The sequence below is a fragment of the Salvelinus sp. IW2-2015 genome, linkage group LG3 (assembly GCF_002910315.2).
Source record: "Salvelinus sp. IW2-2015 linkage group LG3, ASM291031v2, whole genome shotgun sequence".
Classification (NCBI taxonomy): Eukaryota; Metazoa; Chordata; class Actinopteri; order Salmoniformes; family Salmonidae; genus Salvelinus; species Salvelinus sp. IW2-2015.
Window position 1 is genome coordinate 15948717 of NC_036840.1, and position 19064 is coordinate 15967780.

General features: G+C 42.0%; 1 protein-coding gene across 1 annotated transcript in view; it reads left to right on the top strand.

The window, feature by feature from the left end:
• il17rel (interleukin 17 receptor E-like) overlaps positions 1 to 19064 on the top strand; it is a 54334-nt gene that overhangs the window by 8581 nt on the left and 26689 nt on the right. The window contains exons 2-7 of the mRNA XM_023969632.2: positions 7948 to 7975; positions 8812 to 8958; positions 14809 to 14918; positions 15211 to 15325; positions 15960 to 16004; positions 16256 to 16398. Of these exons, the coding sequence (XP_023825400.1) occupies positions 7948 to 7975; positions 8812 to 8958; positions 14809 to 14918; positions 15211 to 15325; positions 15960 to 16004; positions 16256 to 16398 (588 nt within the window). The remainder of the gene's footprint in view (positions 1 to 7947; positions 7976 to 8811; positions 8959 to 14808; positions 14919 to 15210; positions 15326 to 15959; positions 16005 to 16255; positions 16399 to 19064) is intronic.

The window sequence follows — 19064 nt, forward strand, 5'->3', positions numbered from 1 at the left end:
ACGTGGTCTGCCACTGCGAGGACAATCATCTGTCCGTCCTATCTCCCTGTAGCGCTGTCTTAGGCATCTCACAGTACGGACATTGCAATTTATTGCCCTGGCCACATCTGCAGTCCTCATGCCTCCTTGCAGCACTCCTAAGGCACGTTCACGCAGATGAGCAGGGACCCTGGGCATATTTATTTTGGTGTTCTTCAGAGTCAYTAGAAAGAACTCTTTAGTGTCTTAAGTTGTCATAACTGTGACCTTAATTGCCTACCGTCTGTAAGCTGTTAGTGTCTTAACGACCGTTCCACAGGTGCATGTTCATTAATTGTAATTAATTCATTAATGTTTATGGTTCATTGAACAAGCATGGGAAACAGTGTTTAAACCCTTTACAATGAATATCTTTGAAGTTATTTGGATTTGTACGAATTATCTTTGAAAAACAGGGTCCTGAAAAAGGGACCAAAAGACTCTCTGGTCTGATCAAACCAAAATTGAACTCCTTGGCCTGAATGCCAAGCGTCACGTCTGGAGGAAACCTGGCACCATCCCTACGGTGAAGCATGGTGGTGGCAGCATCATGCTGTGGGGATGTTTTTGAGCAACAGGGACTGAGAGATGAGTCAGGATCGAGGGAAAGATGAAGGGAGCAAAGTACAGCGAGATCCTTGATGAAAACCTGCTCCAGAGCGCTCAGGACCTCAGACTGAGGTGAAGGTTCACCTTCCAACAGGACAACGACCCTAAGCCCACAGCCAAGGCAACGCAGGAGTGGCTTCGGGACAAGTTTCTGAATGTCCTTGAGTGGCCCCGCCAGAGCCCGGACTTGAACCCGATCAAATATCTCTGGAGAGACCTGAAAATAGCTGTGCAGCAACGCTCCCCATCCAACCTGACAGAGCTTGATATTATCTGCAGAGAAGAATGGGAGAAACTCCCCAAAAACAGGTGTGTCAAGCTTGTAGAGTCATAACTACAACTCAAGGCTGTAATCGCAGCCAAAGATGCTTCAAACGAAGTAGTGGCTAAAGGCTCTGAATACTTATGTAAATGTGAAATGTATTTTTGCCCAAAAATGTTAACCTGTTTTTGCTTTGTCATTATGGAGTATTAGGTGTAGATTGACGAGGGTAAAAAAAAACAACTGTTTAATACATTTTTGAATAAGGATGTAACGTAACAAAATGTGGAAAAAGTCAAGGGTCTGAATACTTTCCGAATGCACTGTATGTGTCCCCCCCCAAAAAATGCATATCTTCTTACTTTTGCCAAGCCAATCAAGACCCTGATTGATGAACAACTGATCCATTCACAGTTCTTTGTCTGTTGGCAAGGGATACTTACACATGATCACATCGTTCATGTGTAATTATTATTCAACACATTTGAGTGTAATTTTAACAGAGCTGAGATTTACTTCAACATGCATTCACCCAATTGCTTACACCTATCAAGTTGTTTTTGATCTACCCTAGTGCCTAGGGAGTCTGGGCTAGAGTTTCATCTGGACAGGGCCTAACTATACTGGCCCAATAAGCACAGACAGACACCCTAGAGAAATCCCTTATTGGGACAGTGGTTAGGGCGTTCGTCATTGACGCCGCTGACCTGGGTTTTAGACCCTCTAGGGGAGTCACCCCACTGTCACATTCTTAGCCATATACTTTATGTTAARGTCATTACTTGGCAACAGTTACAGCATACTTATCTGATCTTATTAAAATGAGTTTCTCATTGAAAGATGGGAATATGTAGGATTACCCCTTGAGCATGAATTTTATATAGCGGAGCATTTTACCAAGATGGCATAGCAGTCAGACGTCCTTTGTCCTCGTCTGTCGGTCCCATATATATATATATATATATAATATTACACCTTTCTTCGCATATCTTTATATATTTTTATTTTCCAAAAACTCAACTTCAGAAACTTTCCTGCAACCCGCCTCACCAATTAAAAAAAAATTGTTTATTTACCTGAATCTGAAATCCACAATAGAAGCTAGCCAGAAGCAACCAGAAGTAACCAGAAGCTAGCCAGAAGCTAACCAGAAGCTAGCAGAAGCTAGCCAGTTTACTGGCTAACGTTAGTATTTCAGCTAACCACGGTTTGTGGTCATCAGCTATTCCTTTAGCTCGAAAATCTATCGCCACTTTTGTACAACGCGACTCAGACAAACATCCCGGACCTTTTTTCTCTCATATCCCCGGATTTCAACCGCAAGCTCTGACATTTACACCTTGATTTCGCAGCTAGCTAGCACTACCACGAGTGACTATTGGCCTACGTCGATCCGGAGCAAACATCAATTATTCCGGAGCTAGCCAGTTGAAGAGTTCATCAGCCACTCCTGGGCTACAATCACCTATCTGGACCAGTTTTACTGCCAATGGCGGAGCTCCCGGGCCTTCACGACTGACTACCGACGTTATCTGCCCGAGGGAGTTATCCAACTGGCACCTCCGTAGCGACGTTACCTGAACGCCCATCTGCGGTCCACTAATCGTTAGCTGTCTTATCGGCTGCTATCTCGAATAAGTCTATCGGACAATTTTTCTTGGTCACATAACTATATCTATTTTGCCAATTGGATTGATCTACTCACACGGACCCCACTAATCTACCGACGGAAACGCACGAGGTGGCTAAAAACAGACCTCCATCCTATGCTAGCTCGCTACCGATGGCCCGGCTAGCTGCCTGAATCGCCGTGACCCACACCAACCTCTACTCACTGGACCCTTATGATCACTCGACTAAGCATGCCTCTCCCTAATGTCAATATGCCTTGTCCATTGCTGTTCTGGTTAGTGTTTATTGGCTTATTTCACTGTAGAGCCTCTAGCCCGCTCACTATACCTTATCCAACCTTTCAGTTCCACCACCCACACATGCGATGACATCACCTGGTTTCAATGATGTTTCTAGAGACAATATCTCTCTCATCATCACTCAAAACCTAGGTTTACCTCCACTGTATTCACATCTACCATACTTTGTCTGACATTATACTTGAAGCTATTTTATCGGCCCAGAAACTTCCTTTTACTCTCTGTTCGCTAGATAACAACCAATTCTCATAGCTTTTAGCCGTACCCTTATCCTACTCCTCTTCTGTTCCTCTGGTGATATAGAGGTGAATCCAGCCCTGCATGCCTAGCTCCACTTCTATTCCCGAGGCGCTCTCTTTTGATGACTTCTGTACCGTAATAGCCTTGGTTTCATGCATGAAGCCTCCTCCCTAAGTTTGTTTTATTCACTGCTTTAGCACATCTGCCAACCCGGATGTTCTAGCCGTGTCTGAATCCTGGCTTAGGAAGACCACCAAAAATTCTGACATTTTCATCCTTAACACAACATTTTCAGACAAGATAGAACGGCCAAAGGGGGCGTGTTGCAATCTACTGCAAAGATAGCCTGCAGAGTTCTGTCCTACTATCCAAGTCTGTACCCAAACAATTTGAACTTCTACTTTTAAAAATCCACCTCTCTAAAAACAAGTCTCTCACAGTTGCCGCATGCTATATACCACCTTCTACCCCAGCTGTGCTCTGGACACCATATGTGAACTGATTGCCCCCCATCTATCTTCAGAGCTCGTGCTGCTAGGCGACCTAAATGGAACATGCTTAACACCCCAGCCATCTACAATCTAAGCTTGATGCCCTCAATCTCACACAATTATCAATGAACCTACCAGGTACCACCCCAAAGCCGTAACACGGACACCCTCATAGATATCATCCTAACCAACTTGCCCTCTAAATACACCTCTGCTGTTTTCAACCAAGATCTCAGCGATTACTGCTCTCATTGCCTGCATCCATAATGGGTCAGCGGTCAAACAACCTCCACTCATCACTGTCAAACGCTCCCTGAACACTTCAGCGAGCAGGCCTTCTAATCGACCAGGCCGGGGTATCCTGGAAGGATATTGATCTCTTCCCGTCAGTAGAGGATGCCTGGTTATTTTTTTCATTACATACATAGTCATTCAGCGCTCTTATCCAGGCTTTTTAAATGCCTTCCTCACCATCTTAAATAAGCATGCCCATTCAAGAAATTTAGAACCAGGAACAGATATAGCCTTGGTTCTCTCAGACCTGACTGCCCTTAACGAGCACAAAAAACATCCTATGGCGTTCTGCATTAGCATCGAACAGCCCCCGTGATATGCAACTTTTCAGGGAAGCTAGAAACACATATACCAGGCAGTTAGAAAAGCCAAGGCTAGCTTTTTCAAGCAGAAATTTTGCTTCCTGCATCACAAACTCAAAAGTTCTGTGACACTGTAAAGTCCATGGAGAATAAGAACACTCCTCCCACGCTGCCCACGCACTGAAGATAGGAAACACTGTCACCACTGATAAATCCACTATAATTGAGATTTCAATAAGCATTTTTCTACGGCTGGCCAGGCTTTCACCTGGCTACCCCTACCCAGTCAATAGCACTGCACCCCCACAGCTACTCGCCCAAGCCTTCCCCATTTCTCCTTCTCCCAAATCCAGTCAGCTGATGTTTGAAAGAGCTGCAAAATCTGGATCCCTACAAATCCAGCCGGGCTAGATAATCTGGACCCTTCTTTCAAAAATTATCTGCTGAAATTGTGCACACCTATTACTAGCCTGTTTCAACCTCTCTTTCGTGTCGTCTGAGATTCCAAAGATTGGAAAGCAGCTGCGGTCATCCCCCTCTTCAAAGGGGGGACACTCTTGACCAAACTGCTACAGACCTATATCTATCCTACCTGCTTTCTAAGGTCTTCGAAAGCCAAGTCAGAAACAGATTACGACCATTTCGAATCTCACCATACCTTCTCTGCTATGCAACCTGGTTTAGAGCTGGTAATGGGTGCACCTCAGCCACGCTCAAGGTCATAAACGATATCTTAACCGCCATCGATAAGAAACAATACTGTGCAGCCGTATTCATTGACCTGGCCAAGGCTTTCGACTCTGTCAATCACCACATTCTCATCGGCAGACTCAACAGCCTTGGTTTCTCAATGATTGCCTCCTGGTTCCCAACTACTTCTCTGATAGAGTTCAGTGTGTCAAATGGAGGGTCTGTTGTCCGGGCCTCTGGCAGTCTCTATGGGGGTGCCACAGGGTTCAATTCTTGGACCGACTCCTCTCTGTATACATCAATGATGTGCTCTTGCTGCTGGTGAGTCTCTGATCCACCTCTAAGCAGACGACACATTCTGTATACTTCTGGCCTTCTTTGGACATGGTTAACAACCTCAGATGAGCTTCAATGCCATACAACTCTCCTTCTGTGGCCTCCAATTGCTCTTAAATACAAATAAAATAAATCATGCTCTTCAATCGATGCTGCCTGCACCTGCCCGCCTGTCCAACATCACTACTCTGGACGGCTCTGATTAGAAATATGTGGACAACTACAAATACCTAGGTGTTGGTTAGACTGTAAACTCTCCTTCCAGACTCACATCAACATCTCCAATCCAAAGTTAAATCTAGAATTTAGCATCCTTCACTCACTGCCAAACATACCCTTGTAAAACTGACCATCCTACCAATCCCCGACTTCGGTGATGTCATTTACAAAATAGCCTCCAATACCCTACTCAATAAATTGGATGCAGTCTATCACAGTGCCATCCGTTTTGTCACAAAGCCCCATATACTACCCACCACTGCGACCTGTACGCTCTCGTTGGGTGCCCTCGCTTCATACTCGTCGCCAACCACTGGCTCCAGGTCATCTACAAGACCCTGCTAGTAAAGCTCCTTATCTCAGCTCGCTGGTCACCATAGCAGCACCACCTGTAGCACACACTCCAGCAGGTATATCTCTCGGTCACCCCAAACCAATTCTTCCTTTGCCGCCTCTCCTTCCAGTTCTCTGCTGCCAATGACTGGAACGAACTACAAAAAATCTCTGAAACTGGAAACTTTATCTCCTCACTAAGTTTAAGCACCAGCTGTCAGAGAGCACTTACAGATTACTGCACCTGTACATAGCCCATCTATAATTTAGCCCAAACAACTACCTCTTTCCCTACTGTATTTATTATTTTTGCTCCTTTGCACCTATTATTCTATCTCTACTTTGCACATTCTTCCACTGCAAATCAACCATTCCAGTTGTTTACTTGCTATATTGTATTTACTGCGCACCATGGCCTTTTTTTTGCCTTACCTCCCTTATCTCACCCACTTGCTCACATTGTATATAGACTTATTTTTCTACTGTATATGACTGGTAATGTTTGTTTTACTCCATGTGTAACTATGTTGTATGTGTCGAACTGCTTTGCTTTATCTTGGCCWGGTCGCAATTGTAAATGAGAACTTGTTCTCAACTTGCCTACCTGGTTAAATAAAMGTGAAATAAAAATAAATAAATAAAATCTCTCCATTGTCTTCTTGATATCCACAACATATACCATGTATATCATTAATTTAAAAGTTCAAGAATGGATGCAGCGATTGCGGATGGCCCCTTTAACATATTGTGATTTTTGTGATTTGTAGTATTCTGTAGCAATTTGTCTGTTTTTCCACATTAAAATTTGGAGATGGAATAGTTGTATATGTTTTGGGTATAACTGGTATCATCATTGCTTAAAATGGCAAATGTGAGAAAGTACAGACATGCTACTGTAAATAAACATTTCTGAGAGTATGGCAACCATGTTCTGGGTACGTTTCTGTTAGAAGCAACACTACCACCTAGGCCTTGTTTCGGCAACAAATTCGYAACGCTACAGCTAGAAATGCAATGATGAAAGCTGARGTGATTCCTAATCAGACACGTTTGTTCCACATGTGGTGTTGATTTKAAAAAGACAAGAGTTTTCTTTCAGATGCTCATCTATCTAGAATGAGAAACCCATTTTAATTAGATCAGATAGGTGTGTTGTAACTGTTGCCAAATMATGACATTAACATATATTGCTAAGAATGTGAGAGTAGGARTTCAAAGTATTRTTCTTTCTGGACAGACCGCAACTTCTGATAACATGATGTATTCTGATCAARTGGCGTGTCCTTGTCAGGAAACCACATTTATCAGATAATATACTGTACCTGGCCAATACAACAGATCAAAGATTTTAAAACCAAATTCCTAGTTACTGCATTTTGCCTTAGTAGGGCAGAATAGAGAAAGCCATTYAATTGTTGGAAATAAGTAAAAGATGAGAGAATAGTCAAATTAACTGATAACTGACACAGGCATGGTGGCGTAAAAAAGATCGGAATGGTGTGAACTGATAAGTTATGAGTTCAAATCCCAGGTGAGAATATGTTGAATAATATTGACTGTGTAAATGAACATGCACAATGTAATCATGTTTGTCAAATATGTAAGTGAAAAGCATTGTGTGTGTCAGTATGCATAACCTTGCCAATAGACAAAAAGAGCTGTGAATGGATCAGTGGTTCACCAATCAGGGAATTGATGGGCTTGGCAACAGCAACAATGTGTAATTACATTTTTGGGGGGGAGACTTTTCTTTGGGACAATCAGGCGATGTCCTGACAACTGARACACAAATGTTCCTGCAATTCTCTCCTAACCCTTAGAAAACTGGACGCAAATGTTCTTGAAACTTCCCACGAAACACGTCAAGAACATTGTTGTATATTCTGAGAACATTGTAACCACATTCTAGAGAAGTTKTGTTTGACATTGAGGGAATGTTCTAAAAAAAACATTCTAAAAAGGTTCTCAGAAGGTTTTTGCTTACATAATGTACCCCTAACTAATGGAAAACTGGACACTCAAACATTAGGGGTAACGTTACAGAAACGTATTCTCTCCCTAGAATTGTTAGCTGGAATAGTGGCCAGCGGGGCTTGTTTGTTTGTACTGTACAGCTGGGGTTGTGAGTACTCTGTTAAGTGTATAATGTGTATAAGTAGTATAAAGTGTATATCAAGTGCATAAATAAACATCTTACAGTGTCTTTCATCTTCTCTCTGCAGGGCCTCCAATGCAAAAGTAAAACCCACTGTGAGTGCATTACAATATACCCATTACAAACAATGTTGTTATACTCTGTGTGTGTGCTTGATTGTGTTGACAATGACACTATGGTAAATCTTTGATGGTCCTGTGATCAGATATAAATTGATGTCTGAAATACATTTACAATACAGGGATCCAGTTCCYATGTTTGTGGTATGTGTGGTCTGAGTGATACAACTTTTGCAGGTTTGTTCATTGAAGCATGGACCKCCCGTACAGTACAATAGTCATAGTCCAAGTAAACGCCTCGAGCTGGAGTGAACAGAAGCAGCGTGTCCACAATAATACATAACAAAAGTCAGATTAATCAGTGGCTAACTTCAACAGCAGCTCCCCACAACTCTATCTTCCACAAGTTAAAGAAAGAGCATAACAGCTCAGGCAGGAAGGGAGAAAGAAAGAGATATATCTCGCTATTGTTATTCTACTGCTGCTCTTTAGTTACTTGTTACTTTCATTTCTTACTCATATTCATTTTTTAAACATGCTTTGTTGGTTAGGGGCTCGTAAAAAAGCATTTAACTGTAAGGTCTACCTACACCTGTTGTATTCGGCGCATGTGACTAATACAWTTTGATTTGATGTCTATCATCTGWTYAAGTAGTAGTCAGGGCTTTAGCATGAAGAATGAGTAGAGTTGACTCCTTTCTTGTCATTACATTGCTGACTATTGGATATTGCTGGTTGTTGTATATTTGTATACATTTGTCCTGAAAGTTTTGCTCTTTTGAATGTGAGTAAGATTTCCAATGAATTTATTATGGAAAAAAGCTTGAACTTGAATAAATCCACTGACTTTAACCTCCTGTTTCCCCATACAGATTCCTTTGCCCCGTGCAGGACACAGAAWGCAGGCCTCAACACCAGTGTTGTCTTCCACAATGTCAGCCTGTCCACAGTGATGAGGTGTGAGGGGAAACAGAAGTGCTCTCTTCACTTTCGAGTTCACACTGCTCTTCAGCTCAGTGGTAGGTTGGGCTCTCTATTTTTAGATTTCATGTTTAAATATTTTCTGCCTTGTGAACGTCAAGGATTTACGGGAAGTCCAGAGAGGACATATTCAAAAAATGGGTCCCTCGTTATGTCAAGATAATAACTTATTTATCTCATTATCACTACATACTGATTATCACTACATGTCGAGATCACGAGATAATCAAAAGTATCATGCATTATCCATGAATTTYTTCAGGTGCACAATAATCACTTCATCAAGGAGCCCTGTGGCTGCATTGATCGCAATGCGGGGCATATAAGCCCTGAACAATGCCTGAGCCAGGTCTGTCTCCTGGGCTGCATGCTGCCCCAAAGACCAGAGCCATTGCATGCAAAGAACCACGCAGCTAACTTGGCTAGTCTTGTGAGTTAGCTAGGTAGTCCTGTTAGCTAGTAAGCTAGCTTGTTATCTATGCTGGTTGTTAGCTTGCATAACAGATATGTGTATTTTAAGCGACACCGTGTTTTGTGGATAATTCGAATTTACAGTGGGTGAGCTCCATTCCTGATAGGCTGATCAGATTAAATTTTTGCCTTAGAGGCTGATAAATCAGGATGCTGCCTTGTAGGTTGTTTCATAAGTAATGCTCCTTGCAGGCAGATTAGCTGTCAAAGTAATTTATAGGCAGATACACATCTAATCCAGGGGGTGAGCTCTATTCCTCTGATTCAATAGTAGCCTCAGAGGCTGATATCAGAATGCTGCCTTGAAGGCTGTCTGCAGAGCCTTTCATATGAAACAGCCTACAAGGCAGCATCCTGCTTTGTAGGTCGACTGATTGACTGATAACCTGAACCAGGTTACAGTTTGAAGCTTTCTCTTGAGTGGGCAGCCTGATGAAAGCCAGTCAACATTTAAATCGGCCAGAAAATATACCTCTCTGTTGATATCACATACATTATCAAGCATTACACACGTTATCCAGATACTGACTGTTAGCACTTGGTGGTCTATAGCAGCTTCCCACCAGAATAGGCTTTCGGTGAGGCAGATGAACCTGTAGCCATATTACTTCAACAGTATTTAACATCAGATCCCCTCTAAGCTTTATAGGAATATTGTTCTGAAGATAAACCGCCACAACTCCACCTTTGGCATTTCTGTCTTTTCTGTAGATCTCATAACCATGTATTGCTACCACTGTAACATCAAAGGTATTATCTAAGTGAGTTTCAGAGGGTGTCAGAATATGAATGTCATCTGTTGCTAGTAAATTATTGATTTCATTAACCCTATTTCTTAAGCTACATGTGCTAACGTGGGCTATTTGTAGCACTTTTCTGGGATGCTTGATTGGTTTTATTGCTTACTGGGAAGCGTAGCAGAGGTAGAAGTTATTTATGTTATTTATGTTAGTGTTGCACACAGTGGACTGCCTACTAGGGCACACCGCCTCAGTGCTAACAGTATCACTCTGGTTCATAAGCACATSATTACTGCATACAATAGCTGTGGGATCAGCAGAAGCATTCAGGGCAGTAAGAGGGACATCAAGTAGGTTACTTACATTATGTCTTCCAACACCGCTGGGATAATGTACATTTGCTGACACATTATGACAACTCAGCGGCACAACGGTAGGAATTAACAGGGGCAGTATTGAGTATCTTGGATGAAAGGTGCACAGAGGTGCCCATAGTAAACTGCCTGCTCCTCAGTCCCAGTTGCTAATATATGCTTATTATTATTCGTATTGGATAGAAAACACTCAGAAGTTTCTAAAACTGTTTGAATGATGTCTGTGAGTATAACAAAACTCATATGGCAGGGAAAAACCTGAGAAAAAATCAATTCGGGAATTCTGAGGTTGTTCGATGTTCAACACAGCCCCTACAGAACACAGTGGGATATGGATGAGTTTGCACTTCCTACGGCTTCCACTAGATGTCAACAGTCTGTGGAACCTTGGCTGATGCCTCTACTGTGTAGTGGGGRTGAAGGAGACAGGAAATAGTCAGGTCTACCTTGACCTGGCCATGCTCTGACCATGCGCGTTCACATGAGAGGGAGCTCTGTTCCATCGCACATCTGAAGTCAATGTAATTCTCTGGTTGGAATGTTACTGAAGATTTATGTTAAAAACATTCTAAAGATTGATTCAATACATTGTTTGACAAGTTTCTACTGACTGTTACGGAACTTTTTGACATTTCGTCAGCTTTTAGTGAACGCGCTTTCTGACTTTGGATTTTTTACCAAACACGCTAACAAAAATAGCTATTTGGACATAAATTATGGATATTACCGAACAAAACAACATTTCTTGTTGAAGTGGGAGTCCTGGGAGTGCATTCCGACAAAGATCAACAAAGGTAAGTGAAGATTTATAATGTTTTTTATGAGTTTTGTTGACTGCACAATTTGGCGGGTAACTGTATGGCTTCCTTTTCTGGCTGAACGCTGTTCTCAGATTATTGAAAATTGTGCTTTTGCCGTAAAGCTTTTGAAATCTGACACAGCGGTTGCATTAAGAACAAGTGTATCTTTAATTCTATGTAAAAATGTATCTTTCATCAAAGTTTATGATGAGTATTTCTGTTATTTGACGTGGCTCTCTGCAATTTCTCAGGATATTTTGGAGCATTTCTGAACATGGCGCCAATGTAAACTGAGGTTTTTGGATATAGATATGAGCTTTATCGAACAAAACATATATGTATTGTGTAACATGAAGTCCTATCAGTGTCATCTGATGAAGATCATCAAAGGTTAGTGATGAATTTTCTCTATTTCTGCTTTTTGTGACTCCTGTCTTTGGCTGGAAAAATTACTGTGTTTTTCTGTGATTTTGCGGTGACCTAACATAATCGTTTGTGGTGCTTTCGCTGTAAAGCCTATTTGAAATCGGACACTGTGGTGYGATTAACAACAAGATTACCTTTAAAATGGTATAAGATACATGTATATTTGAGSAATTTTAATTATGAGATTTCTGTTGTTTGAATTTGGCGCCCTGCACTTTCACTGGCTGTTGTCATATCATCCCGTTAACGGGATTGCAGCCATAAGAAGTTTTAAATGAGCTGGGCTTGGATCATTGAAAAGTAATTATCTCAACGCAGCCTTACAATGCTATGGAAGGATCTGGGATCTGAATGATTTGGGTGGATCCCATCCTATTTACAACATCAGCTTTGTTCCCAGAAGGTATCAAAATTGTCAATAAATGTTACACCCACAGAGCTGCAATAGTCTTGTAGTCAGTTATGGAGGGTTAAAAGCCTGCTGAACCGTTCAATGCCACAATTTGGGGAGGGCAGAGGGACAGATATTATGGGGCGTTTGTTGTTGTCAAGAAGTGACCCAATCAGTTTTGCCCTTCATAATGTCATTGAATCCCACTTGAACTTTGATATACAAAATTTCCTGATGCTGACTTAAAATGTTTGGGATCAGCTTATTGATGTCCTGTACTTGTGCTCCTTGATAGCACACAGTTTTTGCTCCAGGGATTGAGACATTTCTCATCATTGAACTGCCCAATACAATGGTCGGAGAAGGGAATGGCGAAATCRGCCCATTCCCACCCCTCACACAATTTGTTGAGTCTTTCACGGGCCCATGAGAAGCAGGATAGCGTACCCCAAACTTGACGACAAAGCCACTGCTGGCAATCCCAGCGGTGATTGCGCAGGTAGGTCAGGCACCAGTGCAGCGAAGCTYTTCTTTATGTCAATCTGCTCCGAACCTCTCGCAGTCACCCCCATCCTCCTAGCAGCATGCCACTGCTTTCGGTTTCCACGACTTGTGACATGGGACCAGCATTGACTGGAACATTCTGCTTGCTGATTGGAACATTCTACTTCACTACAGGATGGAGGAGGAGAAGCAGATGGAGATGATTTCCTTGGCAGGCAAGTTCCAGGTAGCACAGGCCATTCGGATTGGGACAGATGGCAATGATGGATGGAAACATCCATCAGGCCCAAGCGGTGTCCAGTCATAGGAGTTGAGAAAAATAATTGCCTCATTGGAACCCCGGATTGTCAATATTGTCCCGTACAAGAGCGTAATAAACTGGAAATGTTTGCTTGCATTCCAGGCGAAGCGGGCTCCATTGCAACCTAGCTAGCTAGCTGGCTAGTTGGTAGCAGGTGTTGACACAGGTATCCGAGTTCTTGAGTTCCAAAGTTTTTGGCGTCGAGTTGGTCCCCCCCGACAACAGCCTGTTTCCGGTTAATGACAGCAGCCATGCGAATACGACAACAGGTTGTTAACAAGTTCATTTTGCGTTATTGACACAGATATAGGGTGTGTTTGCTCTCGGAGCGTTCAGAGTGCACACTGGACGCTCTGGCCAAGGATTGATCCGAGCTTTCTGTTAATTTGGATCGGGGGGGTTTTATGCCTTTCAATCTAATTTGAGTGTTAGAACTTGTAACGCAGCTGCATAAATTTCTAACGTGGCGACATGGGATTTTTCAGATTATAGTTGGTGTGGTGGTGTTGCATCCAACCGCAGTGTCTGCAAAGGTAACGCAACGATCTGCTTGTGGATTTGAAAGCTCTAACGTAGTTACACCGCCAAAATAACATTATGCGGATGTCAATGTGATTGACTCTAACCCTTAATCTCTTAATGCAAATAGTCTGGGTAGCCATTTGTTTAGATCTTCAGGAGTCTTATGGCTTGGGGGTAGAAGCTGTTTAGAAGCCTCTTGGACCTAGACTTGGAGCTCTGGTACCGCTTGCCATGTYGTAGCAGAGAGAACAGTCAATCAGCCTTAGTTTTAATGGAGTTTGCGAGTGAATAATTATGTACACTTCGGAGCCTGACACGCCCCATATTTCAAACCGCGATGTTTGTACATCCGCTAATTAAAGTCAGCCAAAACGTAAAACCTCAATGTCAATATGGAGTCWAKATTCAAGTGTAAGTAAAAACAAATGTAAATAAGTTAGAAATTGTGCTACTAATGCACAAACACTTCTCGTAAAAGTAATCATGTTTTTGTTTGGTTAGCTTTTGGAAATTGTAGAAATAAAACATTTTCCTGCTTCAGAAGTTCCAGGCAGGCAGGCTAACGTTAGTCAGCTAATTCATTTTCTAGCTATCATACAGTAGGCGTATATGAAAAAATATATAGTTAATATAAGTAGACATGCAATCATTATTGACTGTAGCGCATAAAAAGCACCCACAAGCGTCGCGGGACAAACAGTGACGAATTTCCGGCCGAAGGTGGTCCATTTTAAAAATCATTCCTTCCTCCCTCGCCCCTTGCCCTGCAAGTGTAAACTCATCAGACGTCATGGAAGTGTCCACTTAATTTGAGGGCTGAGGGGAGAGGTGTGTTTGTTAAGTTTTTGGAATGCAACCTATGTGAAAACCGCATACCACTGAAACCAGATAGACCACAATGAACAGAGCCACAGTATGTACTTCCATAGTCAGTTCTGTACAGGTGAGAGCGAGATGGGGGCCTGAGGGGGGAAACCCCTGCGATAATATCTTATATGGCCCTTTGATTCAGGGTCACACTGCTTCCTGTAGCGCATGTGACACGCACGTACGCTCACACACACACACACACACACACAGGTTGAAGGCAGCCAATTCAGGAAGTGATCAAATTTAAACATGAAACATTTCTGACATTTAAAAAGTTTAGAAATAAATAGCTTCTACTTTTCAATTTATTGAGAATAACTGTTTTTGATGATTGAATTGTCAATTTTGTTTACTTCCTGAATTGACTGCATTCTATTTGAATTGAGCCCAACCCTGACACACACACACACATACACACTGTAATTACGGTACTTGTACTGACCCTGTATAGCTTGCATTCTCGTGATTTTTAATGCTACTTTTCCTCAGAGCACATCCATGGTGTCTCCATATGCACTGTTACCGCAGGGATGATGTTGGAAATCTGTACGCTCGTCAGCTTCCCCAGAGTAGCCAGAGAGAGACTGGAGGGACAGCAGGTACAGTAGTACATTAGCACACCATGCACCCTACCATACTACAAACTACTACACTACACACTACTACAGAGAGACTGGAGGGACAACAGGTACAGTCAGATAAATATTTTTTTGGTGAACATTACACTTAGTCAATCAAAGCCAAGCAAAACATGTCTGTACATTATGTGTGCTTGCGGCAACAAAACCACTTCTCTATTGATAGGAACAGATGTGGATCTGGRTTAAGAACACTTGTAATGGCTGGTGTGTCTATTTGTTTATTTTCCTTCTCTCCTTCTCTCTCATCAAGTTGGAGGTTCAGAATGACTGCTCTGAGGTGTGGCCAGGTCAATACGTTCACGTCACTCTCAAGACAAATCCAAGCTACTGTGGAGTCGCCTGGACAAGCACTTACCAAGTCCCAGGTGAGGATGAGGACCGTGATCAATGGTGAATAATAATACGAATAATAATGGATTGGATTTATATAGAGCCTTTCTACCAACTGAGGTACTCAAAGCGCTTTACATAATACGGGGGAAACTCGCCTCTTCCAGCAACAATGTGTGGCACTCACGAGTGATTCACTGCAGCCATCTTGTGCCAGAACGCTCATTACACATCAGCTAGCATGGTGTAGAGGTGAGGATATATGCCAATTAGGAATGAGGGAGACGATTAGGTGGCCATAATATCAACCGATTGATTGAAATCGCCATTTCAGCATCTTGCACACACAGATTCCCAGTGGATCATTTTGGTTAAACCTGACTGTACTTGACTTTGATTATTTAAGAGCTATTGAGTTGAGTGAGTAAACTGACACTGCAGGCGATCATAAGCATAACTATTGAGTCAGCAAATGTCTAATGGAGAAACACTTAAATATCATAACACCCTCATTTCCTAACCGAATGTCACCTGCTACCCTGCTGAACAAAACAGCATAGACCAGCTTGATCAGCAGGGTAGTCATGCTCTTACTCAATGTGCATACACAATGATCATATGTCGAAGCACAGAGAACAAACCTTAACTTGGTTTTAAACTATATTTCAGAATGTAACAGCAGAGATCTTCGGAGTAACATTCCAGAATGCATCAGTAAGTTTAATAGATTTTATTTCTCTATTGTTCTATAGTTCACAACAATTGAATCACTCTAGATATCCCTTAGCATGGGTTACAATGACCGACTATTTCTGCCTTCAACAAGGCTACATTTTTTGCCTTGCCAAACCCYACAACAATATACTCATTCTGTATTTCCTTGTGTACAAATCGGCCTAAAGATATTGGCAGTGCATCCATTTCCCTTGACTGTGTGATTACTTTCTGACTGTGTCRGATGACAGCTGGGAGGCTAGTGTACACTGTGGACGCAGACAGAAAGGAGCTGGCTGTGTCTGTCTCAGACATGTTGGAGGATAAAGACTATCACCTGAGACTGTGTCACAGAAAAGCCTACACCTGTAGAGACACAGGGGCCAACACACTGGTAAGATTACAGGAGYTGGAGACCTTAAAGAGTAAATGTTAATTTTCAAATTGTGAGACCCTGGTTAGCCTGGAATCCATAATGTATATTTCACTGTTGTTTCACTCAGTGAAATGAAAGCATTGTGTGGATTCCAGGCTAGGCACTGATAATGTAGAGGCACTCCACCCACTTTCACTTTCCTAGCATAATAACACCTCCCAGTGACAAGTGTGTTTACAACTACTGCTTGCCAGTAAGTGTTGTAAAACGGTGATAGTCAACCCTATACTTTGTGCATACTCTGARAATAACACAGGTAAGAGGAAGGTCATAMAAATGACCAAACCAGATGGTATGAYACAGGCATCATAAATCAGTTGTGTTATACTCGATCAGACCCTGGATTGAAATGCCATTTGAAATTATTTCAAGTACTTTACCTMGGCTTGATTGAGCTTGCCTAGCACAATGGAACCAATATACAGTTGAAATCGMAAGTTTACATACACCTTAGCCAAATACATTTAAACTCAGTTTTTCACAATTCATGACATTTTATCCTAGTAAAGTTAGGATCACCACCTGGTCAGGGCTTTGTGATGGTCACTCCAATACCTTGACTTTGTTGTCCTTAAGCCATTTTGCCACAACTTTGGAAGTATGCTTGTGGTCATTGTCCATTTCGAAGACCCATTTGCGACTAAGCTTTAACTTCCTGACTGATGTCTTGAGATGTTGCTTCAATATATCCACATCATTTTCATTCCTCATGAAGTCATCTATTTTGTGAAGTGCAACGCAGTCCTCTGCAGCAAAGCATCCCCACAACATGAGCTGCCACCCCCGTGCTTCACGGTTGGGATGGTGATCTTCGGCTTGCAAGCCTCCCCTTTTCCTCCAAACATAACGTGCTCATTATGGCAAAACAGTTTTATTTTTGTTTCATCAGACCAGAGGACATTTCTCCAAAAAGTACGATTTTGTCCCCATGTGCAGTTGCAAAACCGTAGTCTGGCTTTTTTATGGCGGTTTTGGAGCAGTGGCTTTCTTCTTGCTGAGCGGCCTTTCACGTTATGTCGATATAGGACTCGTATTACTGTGGATATAGATACTTTTGTACCTATTTCCTCCAGCATCTTCACAAGATCCTTTGCTGTTGTTCTGGGATGGATTTGCACTTTTTGCACCAAAGTATGTTCATCTCTAGAGACAGAACGCATCTCCTTCCTGAGCGGTATGATGGCTGTGTGGTCCCATGGTGTTTATACTTGGGTACTATTGTTTGTACAGATGAACGTGGAACCTTCAGGTGTTTGGAAATTGCTCCCAAGGATGAACCAGACTTTTTGGTTCAACCATTTTTTTTGTTGAGGTCCTTGGCTGATTTCTTTTGATTTTCCCATGATGTCAAGCAATGAGGCACTGAGTTTGATGGTAGGCCTTGAAATACATCCACAGGTACATCTCCAATTGACTCAAATGATGTCAATTAGCCTATCAGAAGCTTCTAAAGCCATGACATAATTTTCTGGAATTTTCCAAGCTGTTTAAAGGCACAGACAATTTAGAGTATGTAAACGTCTGACCCACTTGTGATACAGTGAATTATAAGTGAAATAATCTGTCTGTAAACAATTGTTTGAAAAATTACCTGTGTCATGCACAAAGTAGATGTTCTAACCGACTTGCTATAGTTTGTTAAAACCTCTCTTGGGTAACGTAAACTCACCCCATTCCGTACAAATGTGCGTAACCGCGACATTCAAACGAGGCTACAAAGAAAACGAATGGGACTGTAGCGACTGTGTTGACTTCAAAATCGGGGGTGTGAACTAGGTTTCTATTCAAGKSTTGATTGACATGGTAATGGCTCTATAGTATTGGAGAAAAGTTGAAAAAACTGACCCTCCGTTACATCTTGACGTGTCATGTCGTAACGTACAGCACGCATAAATCAACTATTTCTGTCTTACAATCTCTCTCCACCAGGTGTAGCACTTTTCTCATCGTTTAAAAACAAGAAATGGACAGTGACGGGGGTAAGGGGGGGATACCTAGTCATTTTTTTTGTCATCATTGCATGCGATCATCATTCTCAAAGCCGCTGTTTACTTCTAAGATCACTTTAGCACCGCCCTAAAAACCCGATTCAAATTCGACACAAACCTTCAAATAGGTATGTAATGACACATTATATAAACTCTTTAWAGTGTTTTATTTACATTTTAGAGGCGATAAGGTGATAAGTTGGACAGATCGAGTGAAAAAAGCAATTTTCCCACACGACATCTGTCCTTCTCACTATAACGCATTAGTTTCYCTTCCCCACCCGCCATTTTAAAAAGGACCCGAAGGAGCTCATTGCCTTCTTGAATTATGCAGAAACGGGCAGCGTGCAGGTCTCGGCATGAATTCTGTTGGAAAGGGGAGAAATTGTGCTTTACAATGGTATTGAAATTACAGTTGATCTGGAAGTATTACGTTTTTGGGGCGCTAAAATAAGGTCAATTGTACGTTACGTGAGACGTTAGCGTTTCACKTCTTCAACAGCCAGTGAAACTGCTGGGCGCCAAATTCTATATATTATAAAAATTCAGAAAACAAAACYTATTTTACATAGGTTTAAAGATTAACTTCTTGTGAATCCAACCACGGTGTCAGATTTAAAAAATGCTTTACGACGA